This window comes from Anas acuta, chromosome 7 (genome assembly GCF_963932015.1).
Source record: "Anas acuta chromosome 7, bAnaAcu1.1, whole genome shotgun sequence".
NCBI lineage: Eukaryota > Metazoa > Chordata > Aves > Anseriformes > Anatidae > Anas > Anas acuta.
Window position 1 is genome coordinate 4942799 of NC_088985.1, and position 17277 is coordinate 4960075.

At 48.4% G+C, this 17277-nt stretch overlaps 1 protein-coding gene across 1 annotated transcript in view; it reads right to left on the reverse strand.

Annotated features, from left to right (window-relative positions):
* Window positions 1-1827: 1827 nt before the first annotated feature.
* The window catches only part of LOC137859600 (hexokinase-1), a 31869-nt gene continuing 16419 nt past the window's right edge, over window positions 1828-17277 (reverse strand). Inside the window, exons 6-18 of the mRNA XM_068688851.1 lie at window positions 16155-16254; window positions 15878-16061; window positions 15167-15322; window positions 13200-13433; window positions 12197-12501; window positions 11610-11758; window positions 11388-11507; window positions 10272-10367; window positions 9328-9427; window positions 7323-7506; window positions 5138-5293; window positions 4279-4512; window positions 1828-3676 (exon numbers count right to left, since the gene is read on the reverse strand). Coding sequence (XP_068544952.1) covers window positions 3532-3676; window positions 4279-4512; window positions 5138-5293; window positions 7323-7506; window positions 9328-9427; window positions 10272-10367; window positions 11388-11507; window positions 11610-11758; window positions 12197-12501; window positions 13200-13433; window positions 15167-15322; window positions 15878-16061; window positions 16155-16254 — 2163 coding nt within the window. The 3' untranslated portion in view covers window positions 1828-3531. The remainder of the gene's footprint in view (window positions 3677-4278; window positions 4513-5137; window positions 5294-7322; window positions 7507-9327; window positions 9428-10271; window positions 10368-11387; window positions 11508-11609; window positions 11759-12196; window positions 12502-13199; window positions 13434-15166; window positions 15323-15877; window positions 16062-16154; window positions 16255-17277) is intronic.

Consider the following 17277-nt stretch of genomic DNA (forward strand, 5'->3'; position numbering starts at 1 on the left):
CGTTTCCTGCTCATGGCATCTCTCTCATTCTTGGTGCAGAAAGCAGAGGACGACTTCTCCTGTCTGCAAACGAAGCTCCACGTCCCCTGTAGGACTCACCCTGGGGATCCTGAGAAGTCTGTCTGCTAGAAATAACAACGGGTAAGGAAGCAGAGATGCCCCAAGCCCTCGTTGGAAAGAGGAGGGCATGCCGTGGCCAACGACTTTATTTCCTGTGATATACGAGGTAACAGGAACACTGTGCTCCAGAGTAAACACACACAATTCTCCATATAAATATAGACTTGATTAAATGCCACGCAGCAGTATAAAATGTCCAGGTCAGCGATAAATCCCCCCTCTGTACAGCTACTCGTGCCCTAAGTACCACGGAGTCCCTGCAGACTGTAAGGAAAAACATTTGAAGAATCTCATTGTTATAGCAAAGGAACAAACAAAAAGCACAGAGCAGGGTTCAGAAGTTCAGAGACACTTTATTTTGCCTTCTGCTATTATTTTTCTTAAGAAAACAAAACAAAACAAGGGCTGCTTGTTTTAAACCTATTCAAAAGGCTTCTGAGAAAACCCCCAGAAGAGTAAGGAGCAGATGACATTACAACAGCGGTATGCAAACGGCCTTTTCCCCAGGAAATGTAAGATTTGTGTGTCGATATCGAAGTAATTTCTACAGCTTAACAATTAAGAAGACCATGATTTTATTCACCAAGCCTAAAAGCTTTAAGTAAAACATCTCAGTCATTGCTTGGCTAACACTGAAGACATTTCTCCGGACAGTTATAGCTTGTGATTCACTTGCAAGTTTCCTAGGGATAAGAAGAAGTATGGAAATGGAGGATGGAAATGGAAGTCCCACCAGGTCCTGCTGTTTCTCCTCTAGTACATCACCTTTGGGCCACAGCAGGAACCGTCACGCCGTTGGAAGCACAAACTCTCTCCCTGTTTGTTATGAGCTGGATCCAATAAACAGCACCACCTCTGCCAGCATCTCCTCACTCCACAGCCACCCCACGACCAAGTTTAACTTGCACTTCACATTCATCCTCTGTCCTGCACCGAGCCTAGCCCACAAATCATAGCACGATTAAGGTGCTGAGGAGCCGCAAACTCAGGTCCCCCACTCACACCACCCCTACAGCAGCCCTAAGATTTACAAACCTTCAGCAACTAAAAGGCATCCCCTGCACCCGTAAACCTTCTCAGCTTCTTCTGCCTCCTGTTTGGGGTCAGAGCTGCACATCGAGACTGTCCGACTACTCAAGCTGTAACATCAAATGGGCTAGGGGAGAATCCCAGCTGTAGGGTATGCAGGAGGGGCCTTCATACACAACTCCAACGTAGGACGTGCAGCCCAGCAGCGCAGGAGCACCTGAGGCCGTGCTTCTGCAAGCACCAGCCCTGCGTGCACGTGGCTGCTGTGTGCCAGGCTCCTGCAGGAGCACAGCTCTCACAACGCAGCCATCAAAATATCTGGCAAAGCCTAACATAATCACATTTGCATTGGTGCAGTGGGCTGAAGTCTCCCTGCACTGCGGTTTCCCCTGCACAACAGGGCATGAGAGGCACGCAGACCAGCTCCACACACCCCAAGGTTTGGGCACTGCAAGCTCCGCGCCTCTGCTGAGCCACGTTAGGAAAGGCGAGGTTTGGTGTCAAACAAAACCCAACCCCTTTGAATCTGACCCCGAACGCCCGGGAATAAAAACACACACACACAAAACCCGGGCACCAGTGGGATTAGGTTCCAGCTCTGCCTGCACAATAGCTCTGCCCAAAGCACTGCGCCAGCAGCCAAGAGAAGCTCTTCCAGAAAGAACCACCGCACACCAGTTAACGCACATCAAAAAAAGTTTAATATTTCCACAGATATCACGTAACACTAGTATCGGAGCTACTAGTGTGCAAAGTAAAAAGACTCTCTACCTTTGCAAAACCAGTTAGGCATGCAATTTTTCAGGTAGACACACACGTAAAGCTGCGAGGACTGCTTGCGACTCACATGTTACTTTACAACATTCACTCACAGTGCACCATAATGCATATTGAAATGTTATCCATAGGCAGGGCAATCCAAATCTTAGGGGGTGGAAAGAGGACAGAGAAGAGTAGCCTGCAAATTTCCATCTACTTTCTGCAGGAGAAGAACGAGAGCAGGGAAAACCATGCAGAGATCTCAAATTCATTTTTGGTAGGAGAGCGGGAATTAAATACTGCTGTGGGGTCTCCCTCTTTGCAGAAAGCGGCGTGACTTGCAAATGTTAATTGCCTTTTGCCTTCCGAACTGGTTCTCGATTTAAGTAATGCAACTGCTACGCGAGTATAATAATGGCATCAGCTCGACAGAGGGCGGAATACACCACGTGTACACGATACCAACCCTGCTGCTGCTTTAGTTCGTGGGATAAGCTGGGTCCGATTCTGTCTGTGTGGTTTGTTTGGTTTACACACCCAGCTCCTCAACGTCGAGATCCAACTCGAGCCCTCATATTCCTTCCTGATCATTAACTCTAGCTGAGTGTTTGTGTTTCGAGTGGCTGCTTAACAGTATTAAAGATTAAAGCTTTGTGTGGAAGCAAACACCCATTTAAGGCAAGAGACGGAGGTGTGCACATCCAGGTGACACTGTTTTGCTGCAGATCCTGTAGACGGGCAGCTGCAGTGCCCTGATCTAAACCAATAACAAGAGAAAAAATAATTTTGCTCCGACCCCTTATACAGACAGATACAGCACAGCCTGCCTAAGGACCATAAATGTACCCATTTCCCAGGTCTGGAGATTTGGATTACCCCAATCACCAACCATTGTGTTTTACTCGTTAGGGATTTCTTGCCCAAATGTTACAGGTTTTGCTCGGTAACACAACACCATTCACAAAAGCAGTGGGAAATACCAGTGGATCCAGATCCGTGGGACAAGGGCGTTTACTTTAATTTTACCATGACAAAACAGGCATCAAGGAAGCAAGTAAGTCACATTGTCAAGTCCCACTACAGAGTTATGTGCGTGCACAGTGCCGACACACCGCGATTTTTCCACGATTGCTTTAAACGAAACAACAGCAGGTAGGTATGCAGGAGGGAACCGCTGCTTCCCTTTCACTAAAAGCTTCAACACCCAGGTTTGGTGGTCAGCGTGCTGGCGGTGCACGTAACAGGGATGCTGCAAAGGTCACACTTGGTACGATGCAACAGCAGCTCTCAACGCACATCAACTGGGGGCAATTTCATCTCAGACAACAACTGATTTTTGACAGCTGCAGAAATTAGAGACTGATTTTTTCCATGACCTACAGATGGGGAAGGTACCAACAAGGTGAATAAGAAACATGCAGATTGGGGTCCATAAACAGGAGATAGTATTAACAGCACACATTCTATCTTGTATCCTATACTTGTTTATGTCATTAGTTGTATTTTTTTTCCCGATAAAGCAGTGAGTTCTGTTTTATTTATTTATTTACCAGTTCAGACTACGCAGTCGCTGCTTTATGAGAAAGTGCTCACAAGACAGAATCAGGGCCGGGGTTGTGGAGTTCAGTTCTGCTCGGCATCACGAAGCCTGCATCCCACCGCCGTGATGAGAGCTGCCCCTTTCCCACTGCCGTCTTCCGAAAGCAGGAAGGTCACGTCGCACTTGGGTGCCAGGTCTTTGACTGTTTGGTGCATAATCCTCGAAAAGCTGTGAAGGGAAACAGTGGCCGTGGGCAAGGGAGGCCTTGCAGCACCTACAGAGCATAGCAGTGCCACGGGCCTTTGCAGTGCTCCCCCTTTCACAGCAGAGAGAAATAAAATGCTGGAAACATGTTACTACACTACACACACTACAGTGGGTGTGAAGATTGGGAGCAGGGGCCAAACCACTTTCATCCCAGCCCTTTGCTCTCTCTCCGTGTGGGGTTAGCTGGATCTCTTCTGCCACAGAAAAGTGCAAAAGACAAGACGGTGCCCCACCTCCTCTGCCTATCGGACAGAAACATCTGCCCAAGAGGCACCAGGCATTCGAGCAGTGCTCTCTCACTGCGTCTGCATAGCCAAGAGATCTTTCCCCTTCCTGTGTGGCTCCCAACCTGCCCAGCAAGCTGTGTTGCCTTTAGTTTGGCACAGCCCCCTGAATCCTTCATGATCCTCTGATTACCTTTTAGAAAGCCCAAGCAGCCCTGATTAAGATCTCTTTCCCCTGGCTCTTACCCTAGCAAGTAAGAGAAATCAGTCTGGAAAAGGACACGCAGCAACACGTTACAGGTCACGGGCAAACAACCACAAAGAAAGGTGAACACTCACTGTGGGTGTAGCTTGTACAGCGTCCCGTCCACACCAACCGTAATCTCCAGGTGCTCTAATCCTCTGTTCTCCCGAATTTTATCTACAACTGCAGCCATGCCAGCCCCGCACAACTGAGCCGCTCGCTTGGACACTGCTCCACACACGGTCTTGACGATGATGCTGTCGTCGCAGGTGCTGTTGAGCCCCAGCTGCTGGAGGATGGTTCGCACCTGAAGCAAAGCTAACCTGTCGCTGCAGGAGCAGAGGAACACAGAGCTCAGTTCAAGGCCCTCCTCAGCTGAGCCACCAGCATGACCCCCACCACATCGAGAGCTGCAGCCACACTCCCAGGCCACGCAGCCGTCCTTGCTGCTGGTACAAGAGACCCCGGAGAATGCAAACGCACTCAGCACCACGCTGCTGCCAAATTCGGGCAGAGCAGGAGGAGAGCACAAGCAAGCCAGAGGGGCTCTGAGCACAGCTCTGCATTGCTTCCCTTTCTCTTTTCATACCAAGTGCATTTCAGGAAATTATTTTTAATGATGGACTTTATTGTTTTTTTCCCCCCCATAAAGACTCAACAGATTTTAAGACAGTGTCTGAGCAACAAAGACACAAAAACATCCACTAAAGAAGTACGCATTCAGCTAGCATTCATTCAGTCCAACAACAACAGCTAGGCACTCACAACAGGCACAGGAAAACAGCCTGATTTCTGGTGCTTTAAAGAGCCTGCACAGGTACAGGCTCTCAATGAGACCAAAATCATCTCCGGAGCTCTGATCCATCCTCTCCAGCCATCAGTCCCCTCCAGCAGCATCACCAGGTGAGCAATACCACAGTATTTCACTCTGAACAGCCTCCTGTGCTCTCTTACCTCTCGATCTGTGAAAGGAACTTGGTTTCAAAGATATGCCTGGTCTTCAACGTCTCTGAAATCTGGCCTCTGAACAGGAACCCCCGCTTGGTGAAGTCGATCAGAATATTGCGGACTATTTCCCCCAGGTACATCCCACTGATCATTTTCTCATACCTGCAATGAAAGACAGCAGCACAGCTCAGGACACAGCTCATACTTGCAGAAGTGGCACTGCAGCTGCTTATTACCTAGATGTCCTGCCTGCACATGCTGGGGACATGAAATCTGCAAACTGATTTACACAGAATGGCCATTTATGAGGAGAATTGGGCAAGAAAAAGCAGTGGAAAACCTTGCAAGGTTTTCAAACAACCCTTGTTTGCATCCTACAAACACCTCACATACTCCTCACTACCATTCTCCCCCAGGGTAGACCCCCAGGGTCTCTCCACAAGGTACAGGCACTGGGAGTGCAGAGTTTTTAAGGGAGTCCTGTGCTGAAAAACACCCTGTGGAAATTTGAAATAAATAAATGAACGTGAAGAGGTATGTTCAGCATGTTCCCAGGATCACTGACCTGTAAATGAGCGAGCCAGGGGACCAGGGTTGGTTTGTGCTTTTCAGTTAACTCCAGCACCTGGTTCCCAGCAGGGAAATAACAGCCCAAAAGCCACAGGGAGGAACCAGGGTGTTTTGAACCCCCTCTTGACCTCACTTTGCACACAGAACCCAAGTTTTCCGCTGGCAGGCTTGCCCCAGGCTAGAGAGAGGGATATTTTCCACCTGCAGGTCTCTTCCTGGCACACACTGAGGGGTGCTCAGCGCTGGCACGGGGCAGCCCCATGCTGAGAACAGGAGTCTGCTTCGCCTCCCTCCCCTCCAGCACCATTCTGCTTTGAAAGGGGCATTCTGCAGTCCGTGACCGAGTTGTGCCCTCAGCAACGAGAGCTGAACACTTTCACATTTATTGAAAAGTTCATTCAGCCACGCATCCTTTATTTCACCTCCTGGAGCTCTGAGCAGGGTTTCTGCCCTGGCCTGAGCTGAGCACAGCACACCAGCCACCTGGAAGCAAGCCACGCAGTCCATTTAATACCATGAGCTCTCTCGGGCTTGTACCCAGCAAGCGCCTTCCCTCTCAAGTGCCTAACTTCTTCTGGAATAAATTATTCCCCTTGGCAGCTTCCCCTTCTGCCTTTGGCTGCTTACTCCATGCCAACCCTGCCGCCACATCAGGCTTGCTCAGCGTCCGCCTCTCCGTGTCTGTTTGTGCCCTAAACCCTACAGAGCTTCCCAAGGGAGCTGCCAGCTTGCCTGCATCCCTCAGGCTTCCAGGCAGATTTGCTGGAGTCACACAGCTTTCTTAATAGCTTCACTGCCCTCATGTCAAAGCAGAGAAATTATGAAAAATTGCAGTCTGGGCATGCAGCAGCCTCAGCCCAGGAGCGTTGTGCTGGGTCCATCTCCTTGTCAGCTCTTTCTTCGTGGGGGCAGGGAAGCACTTGCTCATACCAGAGCTGGGTTCCCAAAATGGGATCCATCCTCCAGGGCCAAGAAAGGCAGGTCCTCTACTGTGGCATGTCATCCAGAATATTGCCTGATGTCAGAGCTGGCTGCAACTGCTTTACAGTGACCAGCCCCGAGCTCCAACCATGCCTGCAGGTCGAGGCTGAGGATTTCAAGAGGCAGAGCCCTCGAACTAAGAGAACTCAGCTAAAAGAGATTAAACTGAGACCAAGAGCATAGGAATGACAAGCCTTCTTAAGCCTGTAAGTACAACATGGGATGAGAAAAAGGGTATTTTACTAGTTTAAATCCTCCTGAAGTTCTCACCAAAAACCCTGCTGCAAACAAGCTCTGGGCAGATGCTCAGTGGCCACAACAGCTCTGCCCACCCAAAAGGCTGGCAGAGGAATTTGGCTGTAGCTAAATGAACGGCTGCAAAACGGCCAGACAACGGTAAAGGCATCCATTGCCCATACAGAAGAGAAAGCAGAAAGAGAAGATCATGGATGTTTGTCCTTGGGGAAACTAGAAAACAAGAAGCAACCAGAGGCACAGAGGAGGGAAATCCCACAGGGCAGAAGGGCTGCATTCATTTTCCACTCTTAACCTCCTTTCTGAGAAGGGGACAAATTCAGTTCTCTCAAAAGCATTTGAGGCAGCCTGGCTTACTCTTAGCACAGCGTTTACCCCGCAGTACCTTTGCTTTCCAGCATTTAGTGAAAAGTCATCAACCGCTTTGTCATATATCGTCCTGATATCGTCCAGGCATCCATTATCCCCGAACGCTCCCCACTCCATGTTCACACACATCCGTCCTTGCTCACCATCCACCATCTCTATGTTTCTCATCTCTTCCATGTAGCAGGCATTGCTGCCAGTTCCTGAAAAGAGAAAACAGTGAAATTTCTGTGGGTTTTGTACTTTTTTTTTTTTTTTTTTTTTAACAAAACAACATTGGAGCAAGAACAACAGTCCTGACCAAGCCTTCTGGTGGATCTTGAAGGTGCCTTTTCTGAATGATGAGAAGTCAATTCCAAAAGTCACAAAGGAAAAACAAACAAACATAAAAAACCACTTTGATAATCCTAAACTAAGGGAGGATATTAGTGCATTATAGGGAAGCTGTGGCACGCTGCCCAGCGCGGCTCAGAGGAGCAGAGGCTCATCCAGGCTGGCTGGGCTGAGGGTCCCATGTTGCGGGGGGACCAGCAGCATGGCATTTTCAGCACACTGACCTCCAAGTGCTTTTAAACCCAAAACCACAGCAAGCAGCCAGCTGAATTCTGAAGTTTCGGAAGATAGGAGTCATCTTCCACAAAGCCCACAGACCTTCAAAGTTCAGGGGAAAAACTGTTGAAGTGAACACCTCAGGAAGATTTGAGGCATCAGGCAAAGAAAAACCCAGGGATTTTGCTGGCTAATGGCAGGGCATTTTTTAGTTCTTGTTTGTTTGTGTTTTTTTTTTTTATGATGCACAAAATTCAACTGTTTCAACTTCCACATTGAGATGCTGCCATGTTTGACTCTGCTAAACAGGAACCCTAAGGATTGTGGTAATTACCAAGTGCTCCGTGGGCACTAAGTCTTAGGAAGCAAAGCTCTGTTAGCAAAGAGAGGCAGATTTGCTATTACCTGGGGCACAGAACTTCCTGAAGATGCCTAGGAAACTATCACGTGAGCCCTGCATCACAGGCTCTGCACAAATTATACTGGCAAGTGTGTTTTACTTTGTGATCTCTAGGTGATATATCGATACAGTCTGAGCAAAAGTCAGTCCTCCCACAGTTCTCCCCTGCTGCAGCCAAGCTGAGACTCAGCACAGGGTCTTGGGGAAAAGTCATCAGAGCGGCCAAGGCAATCCCAGCAGGAGAGAGGGAGTTGTTAAAGCCCTGGGGCTTTTGCTCTCCTTATCCCAGATGTCCCCAGGCCACCAAATGAGGTGGGGCTGCAGCAGTAGCATCCCAAGGACACACTGCCCTTCCTGCAGGGAACTCTCACCGAAAACATGGAGCTCACAGACACAGCTCCCTACCCACACTGTGCTGTGCTGACTCATCCTGGATGTTTTCCAACTGTCTGAAGGAGAAATTGGTGGCATTTCATTTTCCTACAAGTCACTTTGCAACTGAAAATGTTACTTAAGCTCACAGAAGCCTTGTCCCTTTCCTTCTCTTTCTCACCTGGCAAAGCCCAGCAAACTCCTTTCCCTGGAGAGCTCTGGGAATTCACAGCACCCATGCCACAGGGACTGTCAAATCCCAGGCATGGGTTTTGCAAAGGCATCAGCAGTCACCTGTAGAATTATTTCAGCTGTTTCACTGCTGGGAAGGAATCTGTTAGTTGCTGCATTTTGTCTATCAGAGCTTTCCATTGCATGCTATTCAAGAACTGTGGCTGTGCATTACAAGTTTATTCTGAGAGACCACATGCTCAAGGCAAGCTGTGGGTCACCTGAACACCCAGGAAAATGCTTATGGGTTAAACTAACAAATACTCCAGGAGCTGATAAAACCAACTGAGCTCAAGTTTGCTCATTTCTGAAGGTATAGCTGTTAATCTCCAAATCTTTCACTTCTGGACACCCTAGCTGTATTTTTAGATAAGCACAGAGATGGCTCCATGAGAACACAGACAGGTGTCTGCATGCTGTTTAATTTAAAAAAAAAAAAAAGTGCCAACTGCAAAGCATTTCTAACACATACCCACAATGAGTCCAATTTCACAGTTTGGGTCTTCATAAGCACAAGTCATCATCGTGCCCACCGTATCATTCACCACAGCCACCACATCCAAGTCAAACTCCTTTGGAAGAGAAAAATAAAACAGTGAGAACTCTGGGTTTGGAGCCACCCCGAACACCAAAGGAGACACAAAAAGAACACAACAAAGGGTCGCTGTGAAAACACACTAAGAACAAATACATGTAGCTAGAAGTATTGGCCTGAATTTACCTCTGCAGAGATCAGAAGTTAGCGTACCAGCAGGTAGCTAAGGCTCCTTGCATGCTTTACCTACTACAGACTATGGCAGCAGCAGAAGGCATCTTCCTGACTGTTCTCCATGGCTTAGGCATACTTAAGAATAGATCTTGCATATAAGTACACAGTAGAGACCTATTGCCATTCTGTATCAGAGCAGTGCAGTAGCAAATACAGCAACATTTGCTGATAAAATTCTGTTAAACTCCTCAGGCTGTTTTTCTTCCCTTCCTAGAAAGTTTCAATTAAGCTGCTTAAGACTTTTTCAAGAACAAGAGCTGGGAGTGAGGAGGGAACTGTCAAATTCAGAAGCCTCTGGGGAAGAAAAAAAAAAAAAAGTGAAGAAAAAATCTCCAGCATGGCTCATTTTGAGTAGCAATTTCAGTTTGGTGCCTGACCTCTCCCATTTCTGCTGCATGCCCTCTAGACCATCCTACTATTGGATTGTGACTGGGCTACGTGCCAGCACCAGAGCCAGTACAGCCACAAGCCATCAGGGGCTGCTGCGTCTGGACCTGCAGCAAGACAAACACCTTCTGTGCAGGGCAGGAGGCCCAGCCCGTTTCCTCGAGGCACGCTAACCCCACAAGAGGGAGCCAGCCTGACCCATGAGGTCTGTAAACTGCAGGGGAGAAAGAAGGGGAAGGAAGAAAAATAATAATAATCACCTCTCTTCTTTTAATTCCTTCTCTAAGCAAATACACCACGTCTTCTCCCTCACAGTCTGTAGCCTTGAAGCCTTTTGTCCAGTTGAGGAGGATACCCTAAAAAGAAAGCAAATAGGTTAACACTTTTCTTGATGCACTACAAAATGCCCCAAATCCTATAATCCTCTAAGGAACCATCATTGAATAATTGTATCTAATAACTTCCCTGAATGAACACTTGAAATTTAAAATGTTTTACTGTGTGGTTATACAGAAGACTTTATAAAAAGAAATCTCGCTCTATATAAATCTCTGGAATCTAAAACTAATCATGCTTAGTCTCCAGATTTCCAAGACAGAAACACTTGCTAATGAGTGAACCATTCTGCATCGTGCACAAAGACAGAAAATAAAAACAAATTTTAAAAAAAAATGCAAAACATCAGATACCATAGTTCAAGACTGGGAAACTTTTTTCTTTTTGAAAATGCAGCTCACTAAAAAGGCACATGACCAGGAGAAGCACTATTGCCCAAACTGTAGCAATGCAACAAACTCAAAAATAAAAAGTGTGAAAGAAAAGATATCTATCTACAAAGAAAATGCTAAATAGACATGATATTATTATCAGCTGCACAGATGGAGTTGGTGAAGATGCATGGCAGTGAAGGAGTTAAACAGGAGAGCCAAGAGAACAAGGGTACACTGACAGGGACATGTTATAGGCTCCCCCAGTTCCTGGTTCATCCACTCCATCCAGCAAAACCAGATCAGCCTGGGACCAGGCGCTGGCAGCAGGGAAGGACAGACCCAGCTTGTGCTTATCACTCACGAAAGCAGGGCAGTATCACAGTCCAGCAGGTTTATATGATTGGGAAAAAACACGTTACATTAAAAAGGGCCTATCACCACCACGGAAACTGTAAATGCTCTCATCCGTCACAGCCACGGACTAACCAGCACTTGCATTACTACCTTTAAAGGAGCTGTTTATAGGACAAGCTGTACTGGTCAGGGTCAGAGCATGAACCCTCCCCTCACACGACCTGCCTAGGTGTCGGGTAGGTGATATGAAGGCACAGAAATGCAACCTAGCATAAGCACAAAAGCAGATTTAAAAAATACTAACGGACTTACAGCATCTAGACTGGTCTGCTTGCAAGGGAAGGAAAACGTGAAGCCGAGAGGAAGCCGTGCACCTTTTATTCCCATGTAATCCAGGAAGTCAGAAATGCAGGTAACGATGTGATCAAACAGCTTTAAAGAGAAAAGTCACGCGTTTGAAGCTGTACATTACACCGCTCTTAAAAAAGTATTTAAAAAGCAGCAGTGCTGCAGAAGAGAAGCACAGATACTCACCTCTTCTCCCGTTCCCTGCATCACCTCTATAGGAATTGCATAGATCTTGTTGTGCATTTCTACTGTTCTCCTTTTACCACTGCGAATTTTCACCAGCAAAACTCTAAAGTTTGTCCCTCCAAGGTCAAGTGCCAGAAAGTCACCGTTCTCTGTAATAGAAAACACGTGTGCATTTAAAGAATCCATCAGGTGAAGATATTAGGTGCTGCTCTAATTATTCCAGACTTTTTTTGTGTGTGTGGATTTTTGTTTCCTTTTGTGATGTTGCTGTTTTGGGTTGTTTTTTTTTGTTTGTTTGTTTTTATAAATCAATGAGGGAAAGAGGACCCAACAGAACTGCTCTTTGTTTTCACTGTGAGAAAGTTTCCCAGTTAGCTGACCACCACGAAACACAAAGAACTGCCCAGGTTGTGTGGGCAGGGTTCAGGTGCGTTTGGGTAGTTAGCCTAGCTGTGGTCTTATCCCCGTGGGCCACAGCTTGCTTGCATCCAGAAGCACTGGAATTGGGCTGGAGTGTCTGCCCTGCCCAGAGCTGGGATTTTTCTCCTTAGCACAGCTCTGGAGATCACACCAGATCAGCTCTGTACCTGTCCCATCCGGCGTGCTGCGGACGAAGGTGGGCAGCATCTTCACTTTGGCAGTCTCGTGACTCTTCTTCTTCAGGCCCGCTTCCATCTCCGTCCTCATCCTCTTCTTCACCTGCAGCAGCTGCTCGTGGGTGAGCTTGAACTCAGCCAGCGTCTCGTCGATCAGCCGGTGCTGCTCCGACAGCCGGTACGCCACCGCCGTCACCATCGCCGCCCCCTTCCCGCTGCCGCTCTCCGACAGCAGGAACCGCACGTCCGAGTCGGGCACCAGGCGCCGGGTGGTTTTGTGCAAGCGCCGAGCGTACCTGCAGGGAGAGGCTGCACGTCCACCGGTTGCCCTGCCTCCCCCACAGCCCCCAAAACCTCACTGACTGACTGTGAGGTGAGCAAGGAGCCTCAGCAGCCTGAGCTACGGCCTCCCAAGCAGGGAAACTGCCAGGGAAGAGCAGCTCTTCTTCACTGCCTCTTTTCACCTAAATTCCTAAGAAAAGTCAGCAAAAAACAGGGCAGGGAACTCAGAGTCTCATGCCCTGAACCCAACCACGGATGGAAGAAATGCCCTGGCTCTGGCACTGCTCCGATCCCCTCTGAGGGTCCTCAGTCATCCTTTAGATGGTGTGGGAAAATGATTCAGAAATAAAAACTGCCCATGTATGTTATCTTGACACACCCCAGACATGACCATCTAGAAAAGCTAGTCAAAATAGCATTCCTGGAAATGGTTTTTGCTTCCCAAATACTGTGTTTTTCCTTAATTAACGAACATGGTTTTTGTTGATTTTTTTTTTCAACAAAATAGTGGCAAACTGAAAATTAAATGCTACGTGGTTTTGTTCTTTCACAGATTTCCCCATAAACAACACTCAGTCCTCCCTGCCAGCCCCAATGCAAGGCAGAATCATTTCACTGGTATCCAAGTACTTCAGGGTTTGGGTTGTTTTGTTGTGTTTTTCTCTCTCGTATGTGTGTGTGCACGTGCTAACGGCAGGAGCCGGGGACTCACTGTGGGTGCATCTTGTAGAGGGAGCCATCGACCCCCACGGTGGTGCGGAGGCGGCCGACCCCTTTGTTGTCCCGCAGCTGGTTGAGGATGGCGCCCAGCGTGGAGGCCACCAGGTTGGCCGAGCGGAAGGACACGATGGTGCAGACGTGCTGGACCGCCACGCAGTCCTCGTGGGACGGCTCCACCCCCAGGCGGGTTAGGATTTCTTTGGCTTTATTCAAACCTTCTTTGCTCCTACAAAGAGAGGGAGGTAAAGGAACTCCTTAGAGGGGGGAGGCTATAAAACATAGGATTTAGGGACATCCAAGCACATATGGCCCTGCATGGGGTTTGAGAAAGGGATTAGGAAGAAAATTTCTTAGAGACCTGGAATGGGAGGCTTTATGAGGCTTAAAACAAAATGCTCTAAATACTCATTCATTCACAGATAGAAATATCTGTCCATTAAAGCCTGGTGCAAACATGCCACCTCCAAAATATACTATTTCAGCTATCGCAGCAGCCACCCTCTGGCTGGGATTCCTCCATCTGTACTCAGCATCCTGCCTTCTTCACGTTCCCTTCCCTCTGGGCAACAGTTTATCATGTCCCTGGAAACCTATCAAACAATAACCACGTGCACTTCTCTCTCCAACAGCGCAGGTCTCAGCTGCGCTAGGTGGTGAGACCAAGTCGTGTACCCAGAGAGTTTCCTGTGCCCCAAAAGCACAGGCACAAAGCTTGGGACTGGCCCTGCCCTGCTGTACTGGGGCATCTCCCAGGAGTGGATCCTGTGACAGCTCCTTCTGCACACCCCAAGGAAGTCAGCAGTGGCTCCTCCAAGAATTTTAACAGACCTGGAGGAATTAAATGTTTTTTAATCACCCTGATGCTTTAAACTTTAAGCAGCTTCTCCTCTCTGGAGCAGGAAGCACCAGCCCCACAATTCAGCACAGACCCGAGTGTGCAGCTAATCCTGCTCCCAGGTCTCAGTAAATTAAGCTCATTATGAAAAACAAAACCCCGAGTAAGGGTTGCCAAAGTGATTTCATCCTCACGGCCCTCTTTTCAGGCTTTTACAGCCTCCCTGACTTTCTGCCTCTTGCACTCAGTTTTCCCACGTTAGCACCCAGCCTGAGAGCAAAGTTTCTGGCAAAACTTAGTCGCGTACTGCTCAGTCATTTCCAAGACAAAAACAGAAGGTGTGTATCTTGCCATCACTAGCTGCACTCCCACACATCTTTTTAAGGATTCCTGCGTCTTGCTAGCATCAGCTGGAAATTTGAAGTGGCACAGGAACACCCTCCTTAGCTGTAACCAAAGTGTTCTTCAGGGAATGAGGTGGAATTTCAGGTCAACTTTTGCTCTCATTAACTGAATTCTGAAATTGGAAAGCTGGCCCAATCCCCACAGCCTGAGCTACCCCAGCGATGTGAATTTTAAAACCGCGGGGGGCAGAGCCAGTAAGTGCTGACCGAAAGGGTGATGACACCGTAAGGAACCAACTGGCACATAGCTCAGAGGTCGCCACGCAGAGCCCAGCACTGCCCACGAGACTGAATGCTCTGCCTTGTCACACTCATTTTCTTTCTGCCCAGCAATCCCGTGGATACAGCAAGGAGCAACACAAGTATTTGGTAGGAGGCACTAAGCCAATTCACTCCCACGTTTAGCTGCAGGCTAGCAACGTTTAGGTTTTTGCCATCAGGGTGAGTGGCAGCACAGTGAGTAGCTTGTGGCTGCAGGGACTGATGGTGCCTCCCAAAGCAGAGGGAAGGAGAAACCTGCCACCTCCCAGCTCATGGGAGCTGGTGGCTTGGAGGAAAGGATGCTGGCTGCCTTCTGGGGATCCCCACACGCTGGATACACACCCCACGGGATGGTGCCAGCTACCTCCAATGCAGCACATTCCTCCACAAAGCAAAAAAGTAGTGCTGGAAAATTAACAGGCAGAGTCATTTGGAACCCAGGGAGGGAGAGGTACTCACTTTTCTATGGCAGAAACATGCTTTGTCTCAAACTTCCCTTTGGTGAGAAGCTCGGGGGTGATTCTCCCTTCAAAGAGCAGCCCCTCCTTGGCCATCTTCACCAGGATGAGCCTCACCAGCTCCCCCATGTACAGCCCGCTGACCATCTTCTCAAACCTGCAGGAGAGGGCAGCAGCAGTCACCCAAGGGTCCACAGGCAGCACCAAGAGGCAGAGCCCAGCTGTACGCCTGCCCCAGCACAGGTAAAGTCAAGCTTTCTTCAACTGCTGAATTCATAACGTAAGTGGAGAAGGGAACAGTACACAAAAGCAGCAAGAGTTAATTTTAATTGCCTGGCTCCAGCAAGGGCTACATGGATAAGCTGTGAACTGAAGCTGATAGAGTAAAAATCAACAGCCCTAACTGGGACTGTGGCAACCCTGATCAGATCCTTTCCTCTGAAAACGGCTGCTAAGGGAGAAAATTTGAAGTAATGAGCAAACCATTTGGGGCCTGAAGACTCCAGTCCAAGCAGGGCTGCCCAGTCACCTGGCATGGTGCCTGCTCAGGGAACACGCACTCTCCTCCCAGCAGATGGCAAACTGCAGGCAAAATGTGGTTCTGCCTGGACCACGCCACCATCCCCTAGCATCAGTGAGCGCAAATGTTTCGCCTGAATCATACCACATGGCAGCAAAAGCCAGAGAGCTCGTAAATAACCGCCTCACTCACAGCTGCTTCCCAGGATTGAGGGATCCGCGGTCGATCTCTCTGTCAAACTCGGTCCTGATGTCTTCTAGTGAACCGTCATCTCCGAAGGCCCCCCACTCCGTGTTAATGCACATCCTGCCCTCGTCCCCTTCCACCAGGTCTATGTGCCGCATCTCCTCCATGTAACAGGCGTTGGTGCCAGTGCCTTGAGGGAAAGGACGTGAAAGTGCTAAGCAAACAGGCCAGGCAAAGGGAAAAAAGCCACGTGCACGCTGCTGCAGCAGTGTGTGTGTGTTACCAATGATCAAGCCAACTTCACAACGCTGGTCATCGAAGCCGCAGGTCATCATCGTCCCGACAGTATCGTTCACAACAGCCATGATGTCTGCATCGTAGTCCTGGTGGGGGAACAAAACGTTACTTGTACCATATGGCTGCTCTGCGAAATGCTGCTGGTGTTTACCAGCGCTTTGCTTAAACCCACTAATTTCCCCAGAACAGGAAACAAATCATTTGTCTGAATACCACAGCTCAACTTTTAAATATCACCTGCTCCATCTGCCACTTCTCTACCCCATCAACCCGGGGCAGGGAGAGCAGATTTAAGGCACCAGGAAAACCAACAAATGGTTGCAGCATGACTTCTAGAGGGCAAAGACCTGCTCTCACATAACACCCTTACGTGGGAAAGAGAAGGGGAACGCATGAAGGAGAGAGGAACTATGTAGTTAGAATATCATGGAGTAATTTCACGCCGTTTCCTGGAGCGTCAATACAGAAAATATAATCTTAAGATAACAAATTTCTCACAAAATACACTTAAAACATACTGTTTTATGTCAAATTAAGATTTTAATAATAAGCGTATAAGCAAATAATGCAATTAAATAAGCTATCCAAGCAACAAGAAGCCATTCCTTTCTGGTGTCTTTAGTGTTACTCTGATCACAGTAACTGACTACAGTAATGCTGTTTGGGGACAGTGAAACTCAGGCTTATGTAAAAATCCACGGCTACCCAAATTGTGCAGATGCTGCCCAGTTTCCAACAAATTTAGATGCTGAGTAATCAACGTATCACCTGGCTGGGAGAATTATACAAGCCCAAATTCATCCCACCTCATGCTCAGTGCCTTTTTATTTGCCTAAATCAGCAACCTGGTCACCTTCATCCTCCATAAAATCAGCAGGGAGAAACTGCAGGGAGCAGCACTGCTCAGTGAGCCTGAAATCCCCCTTCTCTTCTCTTCTCCTCTCTTCTCCTCTCTTCCCTTCCCTTCTCTTCTCTTCCCTTCCCTTCTCTTCTCTCTGCTCCTCTCCTGCTCCCCAGTGAGCCAGCTGCACAGCTCAGCCGAGCTGCTGGGGGGAGCCTAGACCACCAGAGGCAGTTTCTCAGGAATGGGAGGTGTAGGTGTCACTGAA